This window comes from Electrona antarctica (assembly GCF_951216825.1).
Source record: "Electrona antarctica genome assembly, chromosome: 15".
NCBI lineage: Eukaryota > Metazoa > Chordata > Actinopteri > Myctophiformes > Myctophidae > Electrona > Electrona antarctica.
Window position 1 is genome coordinate 25,971,992 of NC_136796.1, and position 20,920 is coordinate 25,992,911.

Sequence of the window (20,920 nt, forward strand, 5' to 3'; positions counted from 1 at the left end):
ACTATACTGTATGCTGGACAATGTAACTGAACAAGGTAAGGTTCCCCAATTTTGTTCGGGTTCAGAATGAACAGAACCAGAGGCTGATGTAACAAAAGTGTTTGATTGAAAAAGTTTGTAGAATGGGTACAGTTCAAGGAAAGTACAGGTCAATACAAAATCTGCTAAGAGGATAAAACAAGAAAAATCACTAAGACTTGTTTACATAAGGGTCCTCCATTTTCAATTCATCAAAAATATTTAAAGACATACAAAATACAAATATACACTTATTAAAACAAATAAAATCATATATAGACCTTTAGAAAAAAGGGACAGAGGACAGGACTTACCATAGACGTTTTTACAGGGGCCAGTTTCATGCAGCCGCCTACTGCCCATAAGTGCTCTTTTTGAGCAGTTTTGAAGGAGTCCAGACCGGATTCACATTTCTTAACGGCTGTTGGTACTAGGGCATTCCACAATTTAGTGGCATAGGAGCGAAACGAATTTAACCCCTTGTTTGGGCCATGTCAAGTTTATTCAACATAGTAGAAAAATACATAAAGGGAAGAGGGGTTATTATAGCTGAGAAATCATGATCTAAAAGTGGCACTGAGCCAAAGGGCAGGTGATATACTGTAGGCCTGTAGGGTGAAGACTTCAGGCCCTACTGGGTCCTCCAAACTAAACATACACAGCAAAAACAACCATTCAAAACAATACAAATACACAAAAGCAAATAAAGTAATCACAGCAAACAAAATCCAAACCATGTACTTTTCATTAATGGCCGTGTATATTCTCATGTCCTCAACACCACTATGGCATTATGGCCCAACAATCTGGTAAAACCCAGCCTCAAGTAAAATATGGCAAGGTGGGAAAACAGTGAAAGGTTGTAGGTTGCAGGGGCGGCGGTGGCTCAGGGGTAGAGTGGCCGGATGGTAACCGCAAGGTTGCCAATTCGAACCCGGGCTCCCCCAGAGTTAGTATCGAAGTGTCCTAAATGCCTAAATTGTCCTTGAGCAAGACTCTGAACCCCCAATTGCTCCTGATGTGCTGGTTGGTGCCTTGCATGGTTTCCACCGCCATCGGTGTATGAATGTGTGTGTGCATGTAATGCACTAGTTTACGTAAAGCGCCTTGGATAAAGACGCTATATAAATGCACCATTTACCGTTTTAGATTAGGTAGGTTAGTTGTCCTACAATAGAAATAATACATCTGGTTATCCCTAAATACAAATTCATTACATTATACACAATATAGAAAAACAGCCACAGGGCTGTGGGTGTAAATTAGGCTAACATTATAAGTATAAATTAGGCTAACATTTGACTAATATTGTCCCCATGTCAAAAGCCCTCTTAAAACCCATCCTCTGTCTACCCTTTACTGTCTGGCAGTGTCCCAGTCTCCCTCACAAAACATCACACCTGCCGAACCCTGTAAATAGAATAGAATATAAAATGTCACTAATTAAAAAATGTAATATATCCCCATATAATCAAAATGAATTATCAAAGCATCAACATTTGTTTGAGGTTTTCTTACCAAGTACTAGGCTGTACGACTCATGCCTACCTAGGTCCCCACCAAACACTCAAATCAGGCTTCTGGACAAACATGAGGCCTCAAAGTTAACACTACCCTTAAAGGGGCAGTGCTACATTTGCTACAAAATGAATGAAATGTGTAGAGCTTGACCGATGGCAGATTTTTGGGACCACGGGGTCCCCGACGAGCGACGACTATTGCTGTGTGTCACCCCCCTATCTCTCTCTCTCCCCATTTCCTGTCAGTCTACTGTTCACTATCAATAAAGGCAGAAAAAGCCCTCCCAAAAAACAGGGATGCCAGGTTGAAATGCTGCATAATTGCCTAAACCGATGTCCTCAAAAAGTCAAATACTGGCCCATACATCGGTCTGGCTCTATACTGCATAGTCAACATTGCAAAAAGGTCTTGGCTTTTATCCTCTGTCCTCCACATCAGTGTCAGTTACCCGTGAAAAGTGCGGAAATCTTTCTTGCAGAATTTCAAGTAGCAGTACTGGTCCTCAGGGGTTCATTTCACTTGGCACACACAGAGGAAGAGGAGTTGTCACTCTAAATTAATCAAAAGGTAGCTCAGAAAGTGCTCAAGTGCTTTGTTAGTTTTGGAGGGCAGATCATTAATATTCTGATGCATGTCCAAAAGTCTTCCCACTCAAAGATGAAATGCTACTTTAGCAATAATAATAATAATAATAATAATAATAATAATAATAATAATAATAATAATAATAATAATAATAATAATAATAATAATAATAATAATAATAATAATAATAATAATATATTTTTTAAATAGTACCGGTAAGTACAATTATGAAATTGATATTTAGGAACGGTCCCTTGTGTTACTAAGTTTGTGAAAAGAAAAGAGTAGTTGTAACGAATTACTCTCCCCCTCTCGGCTTTGAATCTGAGACCATTTAACTCCTCTGTGGAAGGATTTCCCAGTCTAAAGCCCTTCAGAGGCAAGGGTTTACTAGAGCAAATAGAAAGGTCAAGATGATGGGACATCACTTTTGCCTGTGAGGCTGTGACTAGAAGCTAACAACCGAAACGCGTGTAGGAAATATACTGTGTCAATACTTCAATGGAGTTCTGTTTCTTTGTGCCCAAGGGTCCCTTGAAGAAATATGTTTGTGAAATTTCTATTGTATTTTACAAAGATGCCATCTTTAATACATTTTGTCCTCTGAGTCTCAGTTTGTGGTCCACTTGACTTTATTAAAACTCTTCATAGACAATTTCAGAAAAGGCCTTTCATTAGCATTACAATAATGCTTGAACTTCAATAGAAGTTCAATAGAATCCTTCCTACAAATAGTAACTTTTGAGCAGAAACCTTAATATCTCCATATTTCATCTTGCATGTTTTCTTTAATTCTAATGGGCATTTTATACTTCATCAAGCTTCGCCAGACAATGACATATTGTGAAAATGTCCCTATAATGACATGCCTAAAATCGGGACACCAGGATGAAAGTGTCTGTGGTGACCTGTATTAACAGAGCTTGTGACTAAATAATAATTGCATGGATCCATTGGAGCACAGGTTCCTTTTTTCCATTTCCTGAAAAGTAGCGTTTTATTGGGATGTACAGGAATTCCGCAGCGACAGCGACAAAATAATACCCCAACCCCAATCTCGCAGTGAAACACGAGGGAGAAAGGCCTCCAGATGCCCCCATAGAGGCAGTGCATTCCAGTCTTTTGTTCCCCAGTGGCTGTTCAGGGCAGCTGTTTAAAACAGCCTCCCACCACTTTTATATCTTACCTTGTTGTATGGGGCTGGGTGTGACAGGCAACGCAGAGAGCATCACATTCCTCTCCCTTGTCCTCCCTTTTGTCCCCCACTTGATTGCTGCCGCCGTTCTATGGTATATGTGTACGTTGTTGAATGTCCACAGCCCCACTGAGACAATGGTGCCACTTCACCTTTGACCCCCAGAGGAAAAGGCATGCTTAATCTGATGTTAAGATCCTCTACAGCCATTGTATGCATTGCTGGGGACCAGTGGTGGGCATTGCATCTGCCCACCAATTTGTTTGTCCCCCCTTACAGACAGACACACAAATCCAGCCCACCCATGGCTCTATCCCGTTGTCTCCTGACCCTGCTTTCACCCCAAGTGTCACTTATGTTACCCTTCCCTTTATGTGAGAAAATCACTATTTAACAACTTAAGTCCTATGTATTCAAATTTTGACAAAATCTGTAGGAAAAAAAGAAGAAAAAGGGAGAATAAAACCTTTCCCAAATGTTTTAAAAACAATTTAAAAAGAAGGCGATCTACATGTTCAGTTGTTCACATGCATAGCAACACGTTGTGAGGTTGTAGTTATTTTTTAACACAAAAAAGCAACCTTCACACACTGATATTTGATATCTGATATTTAACTGCATGCAAGCTTTCAGTCATAGACCTTCTTCAGGTATACTGAAGAAGATTGGTCTATGTTCTTGCAATACACATAGATGTTTTGCACAGTGTTGAGTGTTTAGAGGTTTAGTGGTGACCCATAGTGGTGTCTATGAGCTTTCACTATTCTGTCAGATTGTCTATTTTTTTATGTGATGTGTTGTAAGCTTTCAGTTTTGCTAATGACATGCCCAAAATAAGGACTCCAGGGTTAGGTAAGTGAAGTCAAGCTCCCAAAACGCATTATAGTACATCACACACATACATAAGATAGCTAATATTCTACTCAAATTGTGCTGGACAGGAAATGTTGATAGCATTACAGTAGCTGTCTGACATGTTCCCAACACCTGTCCATAGTTTATTGGTTTGATTAAGAGTGCAGGTACAACAAGTAAGCTGCAGGAGATCCAACCAACAGGTTTGGTTGGGTGAACTCTTAGTGGAATGCTGTTAGTGGTTTATGTATTTATGGCAATGCTGTTACAACTGCACTGTAATGGTGAAAGACAGCAGGCAATTAAGGAAGTGACAACATACATTATGTTATAATGTTACACAGTAAGTTCCTGAATGTTAATTTGAATCTGAAGTGTATAAATGTATCCTTACACATCTTTGAGAGTTAAATTATTGTATTTTGCTGTGTAAACTGTATATATGAAATAAAACAAACAATGAAAACACAAGTACTTACAGTATATATTTCAATTTACTTTAATTTATCTATCATACATATTACACACAACATTTCTATATTTAAATTCACTGGCATAAAAAATAGTATAATTTGGTTAAGCAATTTCATTGATTATGTAACTTGTTGGGTTATAAATGGAACATTCCTCATCTAAAAAAATAAGTAAAACTTAAGATTTACAACTTGCAAGTGTAATAGGTACAGCAATTCCTATTTAGCTTGATGAAGGATGGCAATGCTGAGATTAAATTAAACATTTGGCATAAAGTGGCTTTTGTCCTTTATGAGGCAGTGTGTAATATATTAGTTTCAGATTTCAGTCAAATTACGTAAAATACACGCATACAATACAAGAGGGTAAAATGAGATTACAAATAGTTAAACAATGGTATAGCCTGTGATCATAAAAATGTTTTGTGAATAGTTATTTCCTATTTTTTATTTGAACATTAGTGGTACTATTTCACATTGTGTGACTAGTATTTTTCATATTGTGGAGGCCTCTCATAAACATTCCCATTAGCCGCATTTGTTCATTTGAAACTTAGAAATCAAGTGTCAAATACATGCAGTCCTGAAATTGTAAGCAATAATACTGAACCCCCAAAAAATGCAATAATTTATTTGTAGAACATAAATTATAATCTTCATATCTAATATTTACATATCGTAACTATGAACATCAGTGCATTACAGAACAAAACTATTTTTTGCCTTATAAAAACAAGCAAGCTGGCCTTGGGAGATTTGTTAATTAAACATACTTGAATTAGGACTGGTGTTTCAACTGGACAGGGCCTCACATTCTGTCTAGCACTGTAGTCACACTACTCCCTGAGTCACAGACCATGTCAAGTGCTTAAGATATTCTAAAACTTGGTTAGGTGAAATTACAATCCAATCAGTTAAAGTGTTATAATGTTGGCAATAAAATGCATATTACGTCAACTAATATCCTTTGCAAAGGAGGACAATTTGAGGTCTTGTGCTATCAGGTATTCTTGAGTGTGTATTCTTGTGCACATTTATAAGTGATATAAAATGGATAGTTCAAGTTTACGATTAACAGTCTGTGATCAATCTTCAATTGAATTGGTGGGAAATAACCAAAATCCATGAGGTAATAAACACGGCTTAATTGACAACATATTTAAGAAATTCATCAGATTGTGGGAAACTACCTGCGGTGTCAAGTAAAACCTTCCGACCAAACAGGCTGTGATGGACTTTGGCTTTCACTGCACTATGAAGCCATGTTTCCAAAGAGTTGGTCAGCACGAAGCATTGCTGCCTATAACCTGGCACCACTGTTACTACCTACAACCACATGACTCCACCACCATGTCCTCGTACTGTTTGTAGACCACGTTGTTCCCTGAGTCGATGTAGAGGATGCTGATGGGGCTGAGCTTGGACGGGGCGCAGCAGCTGGGTGGCATGTTGCTGGGGTTCATGGAGTTCATCAGGGTCTGGATGATGGCGTGGTTGGTGGGCTCCAGGTGTGACCGGAGCGGGAAGTCGCACACTCCCTCGCAGTGGTACGCCTCGTAATCCAGTGGGGCGATGATCCAATCGTCCCAACCCAGCTCCCTGAAGTTTACATGCAGGGGCTTCTTGCTGCACCTTGACCTGGACTTCTTGCCATGCCGCTTCCCGTGCCGGTTTTTTGACCCCGACGAGGACACCGCCGTCCTACGTCTCCTTTTGGCTTTGCCACGCGGGACCCTCTCTTTTGCCCCCACTTCCGCCTTTCTTCCCAGGCGTGACTGTGCCATCCCTTCCCTCCTCTCACCGTACAGAGTCTGCCTCTTCTTGGACCTGGTGAACACCACCAGGATGGCTTTCTTCTGCTGGGGTCGTCCATGCCTGTGCAAGCCCAGGAGGTTCAGGTCCAACTCCCTCTCAGGGTTGTCCAGCATGGCCCGGAGCTCCAGGCAGAAGTGCTTCCCCTGGCTCAGGACCTGTCGCTCCTTGAATATCTCCCACACGTCTAGCACCTCCCATCTCAGTCTGTGGGAGTCCTGGAGGTCCAGTGTCTTGGAGTCGAGCAGCTGCTGTGTACGGCAGGACAGGAGCTGGAGTTCCACGGGCTCGGTTTCCGATATCCTGAAATTCCCAGACACTTTGGTGTATATCCTGAGCTCGGCTCCCAGCACTTCGGCTTTGTCGGAAAGGGTTGACACGTCGAACAGATACTGCTGTCTTCGCAGAGGAGAGAGTGGGAGGTCATCTGTGGAAGGCATTATAAGCATTCTTGGTCAGATGGATTCTCAAGGAAGATAATGCACATGCCATCAAAACAGATTGAAACCTCACAAATGATTAAATTGTTGTCCAGTTTAATGTAGGCTACTGAAGTTTGATTTGTATATTTATGGAATCAATGATATTTATGGAATCAATGCAGTGTGTGTCCTACCTGTGTGCATGCACAGAGTGGACAGGACACACAAGACAGACACACGCACGCACGCGCGCGCACACACACACACGCACGCACACACACACGAGCGAAATGATCAAGGTCGTCCGACAGGTCTGTGAGAATTATACATGTAGGCTACATACCTTGTCCATTGTCCACAAAACTTGAGATAGTGTTCGCAGCTTTTGATGACCGAAAAAAACTTGCATTCAGTCCCAATTTCTCTGCCGTGGAGAAGGTCTTATAAATAGAGAGCATGTAGTCATGAGGCTCAATAACGTCTTTAGGGCTTCCTTTGTTATGCCCCTCGCTGGACGAAGGTGTGTAAAGCTCTTTAAAATATTTTGACGCGCCCTGCCCATCAAGCAGCTTCGTAACTTTGCTGCTCCTTGGGGCAGACGGGAGGAAAATGGCAAGTGTATGAAAACATGGGCTTGCCCATGCAAATATAAGAGCCGCATAGAGTGTAGTTATATGATGGAAATCCATCATCTGGCTCCACCGGCAAACTTCACTGTTGCAGCAAGAGATGCCGAGTGGTGTCCGGAGGGACCACGCGGGCAAGGTTGAAGCTGGACTCTACATCCACTCGCAGCAAGTGCTCTGCAAAGTATGCACCGCTTCGACCAGACAGTCTGAAGTTAAAGTGGGGAAAGAACACGCCCACCTTGTACTGTTCTTGTAGACCTAAATGGCGGGACCAAATGAAGCCTGTAAAACTAATTGTCCCATTGTTACTCACTCTCACTGTCATTCTTCTCACTATAGGTAGGGAGGGGCAGATGTTCAGACGATGACAGGACGGAGAATGCTGTGAAAAGGGGGCACGTCAAAGCTCAGTTTAACATGCCCAGCCCACCTCCTTGTCTTGGCTCGTTGTGGTCGTTTACGTTTACACAAGACGTCCAACGAATATCAAAATTAGAAGACGTGTATTTTTTTCTTTTCTCTTTTCTGTAACAAATTCCATTCAAATGGAGCTCACGCTTCATAATGTCATGGCATTTAATTGTAGCCTGCTTGCAAAGTTATAAGACCAGCCCAAGGAGTGGTGCGCCCTCTAGCGACCCTCGTCCAAAAAAGCAAGCGTTTGACAACATCTCGCCAATCACGTCGCCTTCATTCAGCACCATGGACAGAGACTTCACCCCACATTACAAAACGTGCTCTTGAAATGAAAACACAACGAAAAACTTTACTTGAATTCATTAAAAATAGAATTTATTTAAAAGATAATCATTTTATTTGCAATCAACAAGATAGATTAAAAAAAACAATCTTCTTTGACAGATTTTAAACTGACACTATTGCACAAAGAGGTGGTAGGCCAATATGCTATGTCAGAAATAATTTAACCCATTTGCAATCTATCTATACATTCCAGGAATCTCTGTCTGTCTGTCCTTCGAGCACTGTTCATCCAATCGACTTCACACTTGGTGGGGGTATTGCTGAGGAAGCAAGTATTGCAGTGCTGAGTGTGAAGTTGATTAGATGTGCTCTTCTCGACAAAGTTCAACACATCATTCAGGCCCACAGGCACACATTCCGAATGGCCACATGCTCCGAACAGGCCTATCCCTTTATAATGCTGAAAGCAGCAATATCGGGGGCCAACCTATCAGCCCATTCCGAATGGGCACATGTTCTGAATGGGCATCCCAGTATAATATAAAATAGAGTTCAGCATCATGAAACATTGAAACAGAAACTCCAACATAGACTAGAAAAGAAACCAACAACAATGTGTGTATCCGTATAACTCCATTGAATGTACAATCCTTCATTTGGAAGACGACTTGTTTTTAATTCCCAAAACCCTTCATCCCTCATGGCCCTAGAATTTCTTACAGGCCTAAAAAGAAGCTCAGAACATAAATAATGCTAATCAAACATAGAGCACCGGAGGAGAGATTAGTGCTCGAATCAAAGATGCTGTCATCTGTGGTGGACTCTGTGGTGGACTCTGTAGTCCAAGTGCTGGTGCTGGTGCTGGTGCCCATGGTGGTCGTGGTGCCCATGGTGGTCGTGGTGCCCATGGTGGTCGTGGTGGTATCAGTCATAGGTGACGCGGTGGTCGGTGTCTGAGTGGAGGTGCTGTTGGGAGTGGTGGTAGGGGCCAGAGTGGTCGGGAGAGCTCTGACGCTGAAGGCTCGCGACTGAGCACCCCACTCTTTCAGAGTAAAAGCCATGGTCAGATTCTCACCTACAGGGAAGGGAAACAGTAGTTATCTTAGGAAAGAAGGATGCTAGGAATAACACTATGGTATATAATAGTGTAGCTAAATCTCAAATTTTCACTTCTCTTGTGGGAAACTAACAAACCCATTGTGAGGTCGTGGATCGGCTATTTTTGGCATAGATGGAAAACGTGGGCAAAGTACAGTTCTAACTCTAGTCGACTTCTCAAAGACTACAAGGATTTAACTGGTTAATCTGATAATAATGTAAATTACTGAATATGTTTCTAACAGCACTGTGGATTAGGTGCCAAGGGTTTTATTTTCAAAGAATATTTTTATTCCATTTTATTGATCAGATTAATTCATTTGAAATGTCTGTTTTTTTGGCTTTCGCCTTTATTTTATATTTTTTATAGAGGGACAGACAGTAGGCTGACAGGAAGGAGGGGGAGGGAGATGGGGGGGTGACATGCAGTAAAGGCCGTCGGGAACGGGAGTCGAACCCGCGGCACACTGCCAGACTCGAGCTATCGGCCAAGGTGCCTGGACCGCTGAGCCACGGCCCAGGCCTTGAAATGTCTTTTTAGGCCTCAACACTGAGCAGGTGATTTTTATCTAGTGTTAAACTTCCAGCTGATACACAGGTGCAACACCTACCACTGTTGAGGATGGCCAAATCTGTGAAGTTGGCCCAGCAGTCACTGAAGAGGATGGTGGCGTTTCCAGTTAGGCCGTTAACAGGGTTTCCACTGGAGTCTTTCAGGGACGCTGTTGCCATGAGGGAGGTGACTCCCACAGAAACACAATTACCCTGCAGACAGAGATCATAGCCATATTTTATATTTGTTTTAAAAATATATTTTTATTCAGATTGCCTTGCAGTCAGAAGTAAACCCCTATTCATATAGTGAATATAGACATAACCTTTAAGATACAATAATGTATGTTGTGTTACACCATAACAGTGTCAGTGATGTCAACTACTACTGATCTACTAATATTTATCAGAAGCAACTCACAAAGGCTCCATTAAAGAAGTTTAGCCTATTAACCTGCCTTGACAACAAAACAGATTTTACAATTGTACGTTATGTCTCAATAGGAAAATGCAGAATTTTATACATGGGAAGCCAATATGTATATTGCATATTAGTATATAGTGCAGGCCTTACCTCCTCATCCACAGCCATGAGGCTTGGTTGCTGGTACAGAGGACCAACGTATTGCCCTGCAATGGGCTCCATTATGAGCAGTAGGTCAGACACACTGGACACAAAGCTCACTGTAGGCTCTTCCCTTGTTACCTCTTCCATGGCCACCTAAGCGGAGTAGAAGCAAGACAAGAAATGTCATGAGAAATGCCTCCTGTATGAGCTGAGCATTCGCTGTTGAACAAGCAACAGTACTCCGTCACAGTTGTAATTAATAGCCTACAACATAGTTGCTGTATGTCAATTCCCAAAATGTCATGTAAATTGGTAGTGGAAAGAGGCATGAAAGCTGCTCGGTTATTTAAGCACTTAAACTCTATATACTTCACTGACCAGGGTCCCCCAAGTTTCTAACTGTCTACTTGGTCTCTTCCTTTTTTCCCTCTACAATAATCTCAGCAAAAAAATTCTGATCTACAAGCTCAAGAGCTTGTAGAACCTTTATTTTTGCTGAATGTTCTCCTATTATGACATGTTCAGAATAGGAACACTAGTGCCCATGGGGTTAATTCATTATATTTTCAAATGCAACAAACAGTGGAGGGGTTTAGCCTACAACAGGGTCTTGAGATAGAGCTCACCTCATTCCAGGTAGGGTCAGATGCTGGTGGAGGAGGTGCAACCACTCCCATGGAGGACACGTTTAAGCCAGTGGCCATAGACAGATTGCCAGAAACTGCTGCCTGTCCAAGGTCATTGGCAATGTTCTTCAAAAGAGCAAAGTCCTCCTCATCTGGAAAAGAAATTGGATATAGAGTGATTCTGTAGTAGGTGGAGCTACTGTAGGCAGACCGATACTTTGTCGATATGTCAGTTATTATTTAGACGGCAGCGGTATCAGCAATTATGCAGCCTATGGATCTGGATTTTAACCACTTCCCTATTTTGAAAAGTTTTAAATGTTTTCAGAATCAAAATGTTTTGTATGTTTTATTGTTTTTGTATGTGAGCTTACCACTCCCAGCATCACAACACAATGTGAGCTTTTAGATCTGTAATTTCTGATTTTCTATTTTTTAATAGGACTTATGTGGTTAAATAAAATCAAGTCCAGTTTATTCGTGTATTTTAAATTTACTTCGGTCAAAAACATTGGCAATCGGTGGACTAGGACTGGAATCTACAAATTCGGGATCAAACCCAACAATCTGGTATCGGTCGGTCTCTACACATTAGAAGTGTCTCTACTAACCATTAGTGGTGTTGGTGGTCTGCTGTACAGGGGGCTTTTTAATCTCCACCTCCACTGTCATTCCGCTGGACCTCTTCCTCCTGCGTTTTGAGCTGTCCTCGCGGATAATGTTGGTGACACGGATCATGTTGGGTGGGACCTTGAGGAACAATGCCAGGTTCTGGACCAGGTTCGCCCCGAAGAACTCGTCCTCAGTCATGGCCGGCAGCTCGAAGGAGATGAAGAGAACCGGGGAGGTTCGGATTTCCACAGGTGTGGAGCCTCTCAACAGAACCTTCATCATCTTGAAGTCCGGGTCAAAGTAATTTGACCCCACAGTGGCGTTCAGGTGAGGAACATATTGTCCTTGGGGTGTGCCAAGACAGATGGGTGTTAAGTATTTGTATCAGTTGAGAAACAAATTGCTCAAAGTGTAAATACTAAAATAAATTGATAATCTATATGTCCTGAATCCTTATTCATAATTTATAGTTATACATTATGGATAATTAATATGGATTTAGATGGTTATTCTTCTCAACTGCTCAGTAACATACTGTATATCAGTAATGCTGGGATTAGGTTGTAGATGTACCAAAATAATGATATGTATCAAGTAATGGGATACAACAGATTATGATTTGTTACAGTAGCAGAGTGACAAAGATGCAGTGCTGTTATACTGTATAATCAGAACTCATGTAATGCCTCTTGTCCAATCAAATTACTTAACCAGAACTAAGCATAAACCTCTATCAGTTTAGAATGCATTCTACCTGGAGATATTGGCCTTTTCAGTATATAGTCAGTGTTGTCAGAGTTCCATTCAGCATTAGTTGGAGCGACCAATGCGTTGTCAACGTACACATCCAACCGCTGGGGCTTGGAGTAGAAAATCGAAACCAAGACACTCTGTATGAACGAAAGCAAAAGTTTAAGTTAGATCAATAGGTGAAAGGGGAAATGCTTAAAGCATACAAAAATGTGAAGGATGTGAACTACTTGTATAAAGAGCTCAAAAGAACAATCTATGAGAGTTACATTATATCTGGCCCGTAGAGACACAACATGTGTAATTTTCAATGTCTGACCACATTCAAAATATTAAAAGAAGATTGTGTTAGCTTTTCCTGTGGCACCTGTACTCTTTCAGGGCAGAGCAGTTCAATACACACATACTGTACCTCAGAGGGTTCGCCATTGATCATCATGAGGCGTAGTTTCTGAGGTGTGACGCTGCTGAAGTAGATATCGTAGGAGCGTCCGGTGGCCACGATGCTGTGGAACAGAGACACTCTCTTCTGACAGGTGTAGCCTGCACACCAGCCATGGTCCTGAGGGCCTGTGAACCAACAATGATGAGTTTGGTTAATTTCTTTGGAGGTTTGTCAGGAACACTATATTTAAAAAAAAAAATCACCCCCAAACAAAAGAAAAAAATGGAAATCATTTGAAAAAATAAAATACAAAATATTTCCAATGATGCAGGGAAGGGAGGTATATGGATTAAGTGGTTAATTTATGTGTGACTGTGTGCCTGTGTGTGTGTGTGTGTGTGTGTGTGTGTGTGTGTGTGTGTGTGTGTGTGTGCGTGTGCGTGTGCGTGTGCGTGTGTGTGTGCGTGTGTGCGTGCATGTTTGATTGAATCAACAATTAAAAATTGCAAAATGGATAAAATTACAGAATAGGCTTGTTTCCAATGTGGCACCAAAGTGATTATATGTGCATGTGTGCATACTAGTGGTTGGACTTTGAACCAACTATGCTCACCATTAATCAAATCCAGAAAGCCATTCCCCAGTACAGCCACAGGAGACAGGCGTCTGGTCTCTGTGTCTGCATCCAGACTCTCAATCGCCAGCATCCTGTAGTTCAGTCCAAAGCACTTGTAGCTCTGCCAGGGGTTCACGTATGTGCAATCTTCCCTGATCACACCTGAAGAAGAAGATTAAAAGGGGTCATGATAAAAAACTAAAGAACACATGGGTTACATGCATCTGTTGGTGCCTATGTCTTTGTAAATGGTTAAATCATTTACTGTACAGAAAAGTAACACAAGTGTGTACGGTTCCAAACATCACATTAAAAAAATACATCAGCAACCCTAGATTGCTATGAGTGAGATACTATGAGCGAGTTGCACTGGACCTTTTGTAATATGTGAGCATTTTGTAATATGTGACCATGCCCTAATATTACTGTAAAAATGTTGTGTCTGTCTATAAATAAGTTGAACAGGGATTGCGTTTATTCAAATTTAACCAATGTACTTCATTCACTTGATCTAACTACTGACACATCCAGAGGAACTAAAAAGTATAGCAATGGGTAAGCTCCAATTCCTTAAATGACTTCCTGGCATCGAAGTCACAACTGACAGCATTAAGCGAGAGTTGAGAGTGTTCATTTAACTCAGACTGCGGTTGGCTACCTTTGTGCGGAGCGATCTGATCCACAGGGATGCGGCTGCCATTGGGGAAGGTGAGCATGACTTTGGGGATGCGGTGGTCACCCAACCCTCTTCTGGGATCCCCACCCCACTCATACTCTGACTGGGGGATCACAGCACCCACTCTACCCAGGAAGGACCCGTCCAAATCATTCAGCATTGTCTTCTTCTTAGCATCACAGTCCATGTCCACACAGTCAGAGGGGTTGGCTTTCCTGAGAAGAAATAATGCAAATAATATTAATTTCTATTCTACTGTGTGTACCATGTGTACTCGGGTAAAGAAAATAAAAACACAACTTTGGTTGGGCAACAGCTAAGGGACATCTTCAGACATAGTATTGTCCTTTGGGCACCAGTCTAGTATTAGGCAGATATTAGCCAATTTTAATATAGGATTGCTTGGTTAAGTCCCATTTATCTTTATCTATTCCCATTTATCTTTATCTATTCTATTTATCCAATCTATCAAATGCTGCTCTCAACTGCTCTCACTAAGAGGAAGTCTATTAGTCTAAGTTCGAGAGCCATATAAATGGTAAAGTGCATTTATATATAGCGCCTTTATCTGAAGCGTTTTTACAATGTGCATTATATTAAAATTTTAAAACGTTCCTACCAGTGATCTTGATCTTTAACTAAACCACATGGTTTATAATAAATAAAGCATTACAATGTTCTCCATCCATGACTTTAAATACATCTTAGTTGTATACTTTGCAGTCACAAGACCACACAGACATACTTGACGTCAGGCCTGTGGATGTAGACCTGGGCTCCCTCTGTGCTGTCAACCAGCTTAATGCCACGGACATGCACTGGGTGCTGCAGGTCTTCATTGAGAGGGTTGGTCATGAACATCACGCTGGTGTCACTGGAGCAGATGTTCCGGAAACCAACAAACGTGGTGTCTGGACAGGGACAACATGGAAACAGAGGTTATTTATTCAAGTTTGTACCACAGCAGGCAGCAAAAATTCGGGATTTACATTGTTTTGATTTTCTTATTGGCTGCCACTGGTTTTAATTGTAGCCTACTTATGGATTTATACCTTAAATTGATCTAATCAAAAACAGGCAGCACTCACCGATGACTCTCATCAGCCCTTTGATGGTATTGTATGAGTCGATTCCGGTAAAGCTCATTTCAGGACCTTTGTTATGTGTAGATTCAAATGTAGGCCAACAAATCCCAGACGTGCCACCTGTACAAAGAGGAGACTTGAAGTTGTTTAGTGCAACTTTGACATTGATGTTTTCAGGCATAATACACACACACACACACACACACACACACACACACACACACACACACACACACACACACACACACACACACACACACACACACACACACACACACGTACAGTATGTTTACATATGTATCAGTGTGTACCTTCGGTAGGCCTAGGTGCACGGTGAAATTCACTTTGTTGCATGTTCCAATCCATCGGCATGCTGTCTCTGGCAGAACACATGAAGTTGGGACTGCTGCCTACTATCAGTGCATTCTGGGGATAGAGAAGTTACCATTACTTTTTTTTTTTTTTTTTTAAATCATACGTATATTAAAAGCACTTGCCATAGCAAGATAATCTTATAAAATAAGAGATTGTATGATTTCCAAATCATTTCACGTTTTAAAATGGCTGTAGCCCAGATTAATCTGAGCCCAGATTAAGGCTGAAATAAATTAATTAGTTGTCTCACCTGGACTTCAACAGTCTTGTCGGAGTACAAATGGTGAAGTGAAGGAGGACCATAGACGTATGATATGATGCCCATGCCGTTGTCCACCAGAGTAACATTGTCAACAATTATTTCCATACTTGTCTGAAATCAAAGATAGGGGAATTATAATTACAAGTGAGACTGGCACAATGATCCTTTCTATTGTCTTCCATATAATCTATGTATCTCTACAGTATCTAACCACTGTAGCCTCAGCACCAACGGATGACATTGTTTCATCCTTAGAGACACTCAAATCAAATGGTAATAGCTTACCTATCCCATTCTTTTCAAACGTATATCGCCATATAGTGTGCCTCACTAATGCTCACTATAAGACATTTCTGTCTACTTGTTCTGTGTCTCAGAGGTGGACTGTGGAAAGCTTGAAAATATACCTGCCAGTTATGTCAGAGGCAGTGATTTCAAGCGAATGGAAAATTACATCCTTTCTCTTGCTGGAATGTTAGTATGTATAAAATAGTAAAACGTAAAAAGCTCTAGTTTGAAATCCCAACTGATGATATCATCAAAAGGGTACGTTCTTTAGCTCTAGGTAGCCCTACTCTGAGACAGAGTGAATAGACAATGGTACTGTCCAACAGTTAGCGTTAGCACGGATCTACATGTATAAAGGTAAACCTTTTAAATGTAATTCCTTGACCCCACTTATTGGCAGCCTAGTAATAACACGCCTCTTGATAACTTCATTTATATCCAAAATGTAGGTTGATCAAAAAGAACATAAAAAATGACATTAACACAAAGAGGGACATAAGAGTGTTACAGTTAAAAATCTCATTTTCATACTTGGAAGTAGATGCCAAAGTCAAAGTTCCTCCAGACATTGAAGCCTTGGATAAGACTGCATCTAGGGAGGCCGTCTTTGTTCATGAACACGCCGTAGAGACCGCCATGGGCTTCGTTCTGATGCCACCTCTCAGTGTCGCTCTGAACACCTGGAAATCATGTACAAATCATGTGAAAGAGCTCCTTCCTCCAATATCAACTATAATACTATAATACTTTACAATATTGTTTGTATGATACTGTAATGCTTAATTTATTGTGATGCGTTGTGAGCTTGTAGATCGCCGATTTTCGGTTAGCAACACCATTATAAATCAGGCTCAATGTTTGCAAGGGTGTTCAAGAAAACAACGTCATACACAACACAACAGACAACTATTAGATAGCATATTGACACATTATTTATTGGCTGGATTTGAACAAATTACCTGGGCACGGTTCACCATCAATGCGATATCCAACTCTTTCATAGCCTGCCACAATGTTACCCTGCAACACCACGTTTGTCCCCTCACTGACCTGAAAATAAAGTGTTTGATGGATGTATAAATATACATGATCTTACAGTAATTGAGTAGTTACATTTCCAGATGGGAATTGAATGCCCCTGTATTAGAATTGAACAGGGACAAGAATTACAAAAAGGCAAACACACATGCATAAAGTGAGTGGCAAATCGAGTGGCAAAGTGAGTTTAATGTTGTTTAATGCAATCAGATCAGACTTTTCTGTTTGGATGTATGGGCTGTCAAGGCCAGAAAGTAGTTTTTTGCCACTCAGTAGGCGGATAACTTCTAGGTACGATGATGACACGCATACCCTCTATACTGGCAGGGTACACATTTACTACTTTTTCATTTTAATTTATCTGTCATGCTGTTACTGAGAGTAAGAATCTTAAAGAAAGAGTGGGTGATTAAAATCATCAAGACGTGAAATGACGCGTTATGTGGGGGGAATACATACTGTAGTGTAGAAGACATAGGATACTCTTGCTACACTATATTATTGATCTTGGAATTAGGTCAAACATTTGCAATGTTTTCCTCTAATATAACCTGCCTGGTTAAATAAGTAAAAAACAGTAGACAGACCTCAATGGCAGCATCCCAGTGAAAATTGAATGTCTCTTCTCTGTCCTGATAGGATCCTGGCCACAAAGTTAGCGTCACTAGGTTCCTCCGCACTCTTATGTTGTTGCCCCACACTCTGATACCTGTAATTGGAACAATGTGACACGTTCCTTGTTGAGTGCTACTGCTCTAACATTATCACAGCCCAACCGAATCCCACGGTTCCCACCTCACCCACCATCAAAGTATGATGTGACGTAACATGTTTTCATATAATAATAGCATACAACATTTATCAGAAGAGCTTTTTAGTAGCACAAGTGTACATATATTTTTTGCATGATTACTGTGACGGCCCCCTAGACCTTTAGTCAGGGTTCTCTGTGGGAACGCCATTCCTGCCTAACCATCCCCTTTGCAGTGCTGGTTTGGAGAGTGGAGCCAAAGATGATCAGTGGAAGGAGAGACACCTGGCCATTGTCTCTCCAAACACTAGCCATTCTGGGCGGAAACCCCTTTTGGTGTCAGCATTATGTTATGCTTTAGCTATTGAAAAATAGCAGATCTACAAGCTCATAGCGCGCCACCGAGTGGCGCGCTACGAGCTTGTAGGTCTGCTATTTTTGAAAAATCGAAGAACCACTGACATTGAAACATAGCTTTTTCAGAAAACTGTCAGGATGTAGAAGACATTTATAGAATCTGATCTCAGGTCAAAATGGGTTAAGAGATCTGCTTTCACAATGCTCCATCTCTTCATTCCCCCACAGGCTGCGGGAATGGCCACAGAAGAGCACCCTTAATCATTTGTTTTGGTTAAAACTTTGGGCAGCATGTTTCCCTGCCTGTTTAAGTTGGAAAATTAACTTAATTATTCTATTTTTTCAACCATTTGTTAATAAAACACTTGGCTCTGCTGTGTTCGTGCCAGGATTTAACATACTGTATACTTGCTTGGTTTCTAAAAAAAAAGAAGACGATATAGATCCTATTTTTGGCAAACTATTAGTTAATTAATAATATAACATATTAGGCAAATCTCTCAGTTGAATCATGCAAAAAAATTAAAAATAAAAGAGAGATTGGAAGTCGAATCAGCCTCCCTCGATCGATTGGTCGACTATTCGACTAATCGACGTCAGACTCAGGCCTACTATGTAGAAATTCCTTTATGATTTCCTTTACACGACAATACATAAAGGGAAATGTACATTACACAAATAAGCACTATCTTACCCTCTCCGACGGTGTGGTGGATGACATTGTCATCAACATCGATTCCGTTTGTCCCAAAGACCCCAATTGCAGGAGAGAAGCCATTGTGGAAAGCACAGCCCTGAACGTAGGTGTCGTCCTGTGGAACCTTTCAAAGACAGTTCAAAAGTTAATGCTATGATTGATTGATTGATTGATTGAAATGTTTATTTCACAGTATGTGAAAAAACGCTCTCAAAGGGGAACTACGGACGGCTGCAATTCGAAACTGGCCCCCATGCCTGAAGAAGACCGAAAGGCTGAAACGTTGCTATGACTCTTAAATAAATAAATCTCTTGAACCAGCAAGTGGCGGTGTGCGGGCCTACCTCCTTCTCCATACAGAAACTGGCCCCCGTAAAATCTGAAACCCCCCCCCCCTTCCCCCCTTACTGTATACGTTTCTTTTCCCTTTTTACCTTGTTACATGATTTCCTGTTTTTTATATGGAAGTGTATGTATATTTGTACGTCTCTAAATGTTCTGATGAATTGAAAAAGGTAGACCCTGCAGTAATCCTGGTCTCTAAACTGCCTCCCCCTGGCCAGCCGGGGCGCCTGATGGAGGGGAAAGGAAATGGTTGGAATAACGTGTTCCTTCCACGTGCTACGTCGAGGGAAACTCCCCCCTGTCAGGTGTAAAGGAGCGACTTGGACACTCATGCATGAAGGAAGAATTAATTCAAGTCCGTTGCTCTCCCCAGGTTGGCGGAGGGTGTGTAGAGCCCAGGATCACATTAGATAATTGACACAGGGGTGGAAAAATGGGTTACAAAATCGTGGGATAAAAATTATAGAAAAGAAAAAAGAAAAAAGTAGACCCTGTTGTAAACAATTTTAACATACTAAACAAATAAAATAGCATGAGATGCGATGAAAGAGTGCAGACTAGCACCGACTTGGGACTCCTGAATCACAGATCTTTGCTAAAATAACAAAGAACAACCCTAAATTGGTATATTAATGTGTTGTACTACTACAGTACCTCTTCCAGGTTGATGAAGGCCACAGAGTAGCGAGGGTCAGTGTCGTCATTCCATCCCAGCTGACCAGTGTGGTAGAACTCCACGTTCCTAATCTGGGCTTTGCCTTTATGGACAACAAAGGTGGAACAATACATTAAACCTCATTGAGAACATTATCATATCAAAATATATTTTCAAGTCATGACATACACTGTATATCATAGCATGTCATGTCTTCACATCAATATCATATTATGTTATGTCATGTCATAAATCATAATCATATCATCAAATACTGAATTTAAAAATGGTGTACCTTTGTAGTCGATTCCAGCCCATGAGTAGGTACCAACCACCACCCTGGCTCCAAATGATTCCTCAAACATGGCTGGGTAGTCTTGACCAATGATCTTAATGTTCCTGGTCAAGAGACCAACATCAGCTGCAAGGGTGTAGCTCATTGGAGTACCTGAGACGCTATGGGTCTCTCCTGCAGAGAGAGAAAAGAGAGCAAGAAAGAGATAAGAGTTAATAACATCCATAAATCCAGGAATCTGTGTGAGCGTGTGTGTAATGTTTGTGCGTGACTATCTTTCAATCAGCTTGGCAAATTGGCCAATCCAGGTGTTATATGTCATATATCAGGGACAAAAGGAAGGCACCAAGTATAGACCTGTGAAGGACAACACCGTATATATGGTTAAACTGACCAACGTGAGTGTGTGACAGAGACTGGTTGAGGGTGAGGGTGCGGGTGTCGGATGACACAGCAGTGATCTGATGGGTCTCCGTCTCCAGGGGATTATAACCAGTGGTGGAAATGACAATGTCATCTCCAACCTGCATGCAAAAACAAAGGAATTAATTAATATACATAATGGGAAAATGTTCAATAGATCTTTTGCATCACAATAAACTGTGGAACTACTCAAGATGTTGTAAGAATACTACATGTAAGGAAGTTAATGTTACTGCACCAAGGTCATGAAGACA

The 20,920-nt window shown here is 41.2% G+C and overlaps 2 protein-coding genes across 3 annotated transcripts in view; both read right to left on the reverse strand.

The window, feature by feature from the left end:
• Nucleotides 1-5,969: 5,969 nt before the first annotated feature.
• On the reverse strand, nucleotides 5,970-7,835 carry gdf6b (growth differentiation factor 6b; the record flags this gene model as incomplete). Its single annotated transcript, XM_079522028.1, has 3 exons — nucleotides 5,970-6,886; nucleotides 7,225-7,514; nucleotides 7,597-7,835. The coding sequence occupies 3 exons, from the start codon at nucleotides 7,833-7,835 to the stop codon at nucleotides 5,970-5,972; spliced, it is 1,446 nt and encodes a 481-aa protein (XP_079378154.1).
• A 437-nt stretch (nucleotides 7,836-8,272) lies between these two features.
• The window catches only part of pkhd1l1.1 (PKHD1 like 1, tandem duplicate 1), a 51,061-nt gene continuing 38,413 nt past the window's right edge, over nucleotides 8,273-20,920 (reverse strand). For both annotated transcript variants that reach the window (XM_079523078.1, XM_079523077.1), the window contains exons 57-76: nucleotides 20,638-20,767; nucleotides 20,244-20,417; nucleotides 19,948-20,051; nucleotides 18,946-19,072; nucleotides 17,731-17,852; nucleotides 17,065-17,155; nucleotides 16,637-16,785; nucleotides 15,806-15,928; nucleotides 15,492-15,606; nucleotides 15,184-15,300; nucleotides 14,841-15,006; nucleotides 14,078-14,310; nucleotides 13,417-13,581; nucleotides 12,831-12,988; nucleotides 12,423-12,558; nucleotides 11,668-12,012; nucleotides 11,057-11,208; nucleotides 10,437-10,583; nucleotides 9,922-10,075; nucleotides 8,273-9,287 (exon numbers count right to left, since the gene is read on the reverse strand). In XM_079523078.1, coding sequence (XP_079379204.1) covers nucleotides 8,929-9,287; nucleotides 9,922-10,075; nucleotides 10,437-10,583; nucleotides 11,057-11,208; nucleotides 11,668-12,012; nucleotides 12,423-12,558; nucleotides 12,831-12,988; nucleotides 13,417-13,581; nucleotides 14,078-14,310; nucleotides 14,841-15,006; nucleotides 15,184-15,300; nucleotides 15,492-15,606; nucleotides 15,806-15,928; nucleotides 16,637-16,785; nucleotides 17,065-17,155; nucleotides 17,731-17,852; nucleotides 18,946-19,072; nucleotides 19,948-20,051; nucleotides 20,244-20,417; nucleotides 20,638-20,767 — 3,267 coding nt within the window. In that variant the 3' untranslated portion in view covers nucleotides 8,273-8,928. The remainder of the gene's footprint in view (nucleotides 9,288-9,921; nucleotides 10,076-10,436; nucleotides 10,584-11,056; nucleotides 11,209-11,667; nucleotides 12,013-12,422; nucleotides 12,559-12,830; nucleotides 12,989-13,416; nucleotides 13,582-14,077; nucleotides 14,311-14,840; nucleotides 15,007-15,183; nucleotides 15,301-15,491; nucleotides 15,607-15,805; nucleotides 15,929-16,636; nucleotides 16,786-17,064; nucleotides 17,156-17,730; nucleotides 17,853-18,945; nucleotides 19,073-19,947; nucleotides 20,052-20,243; nucleotides 20,418-20,637; nucleotides 20,768-20,920) is intronic.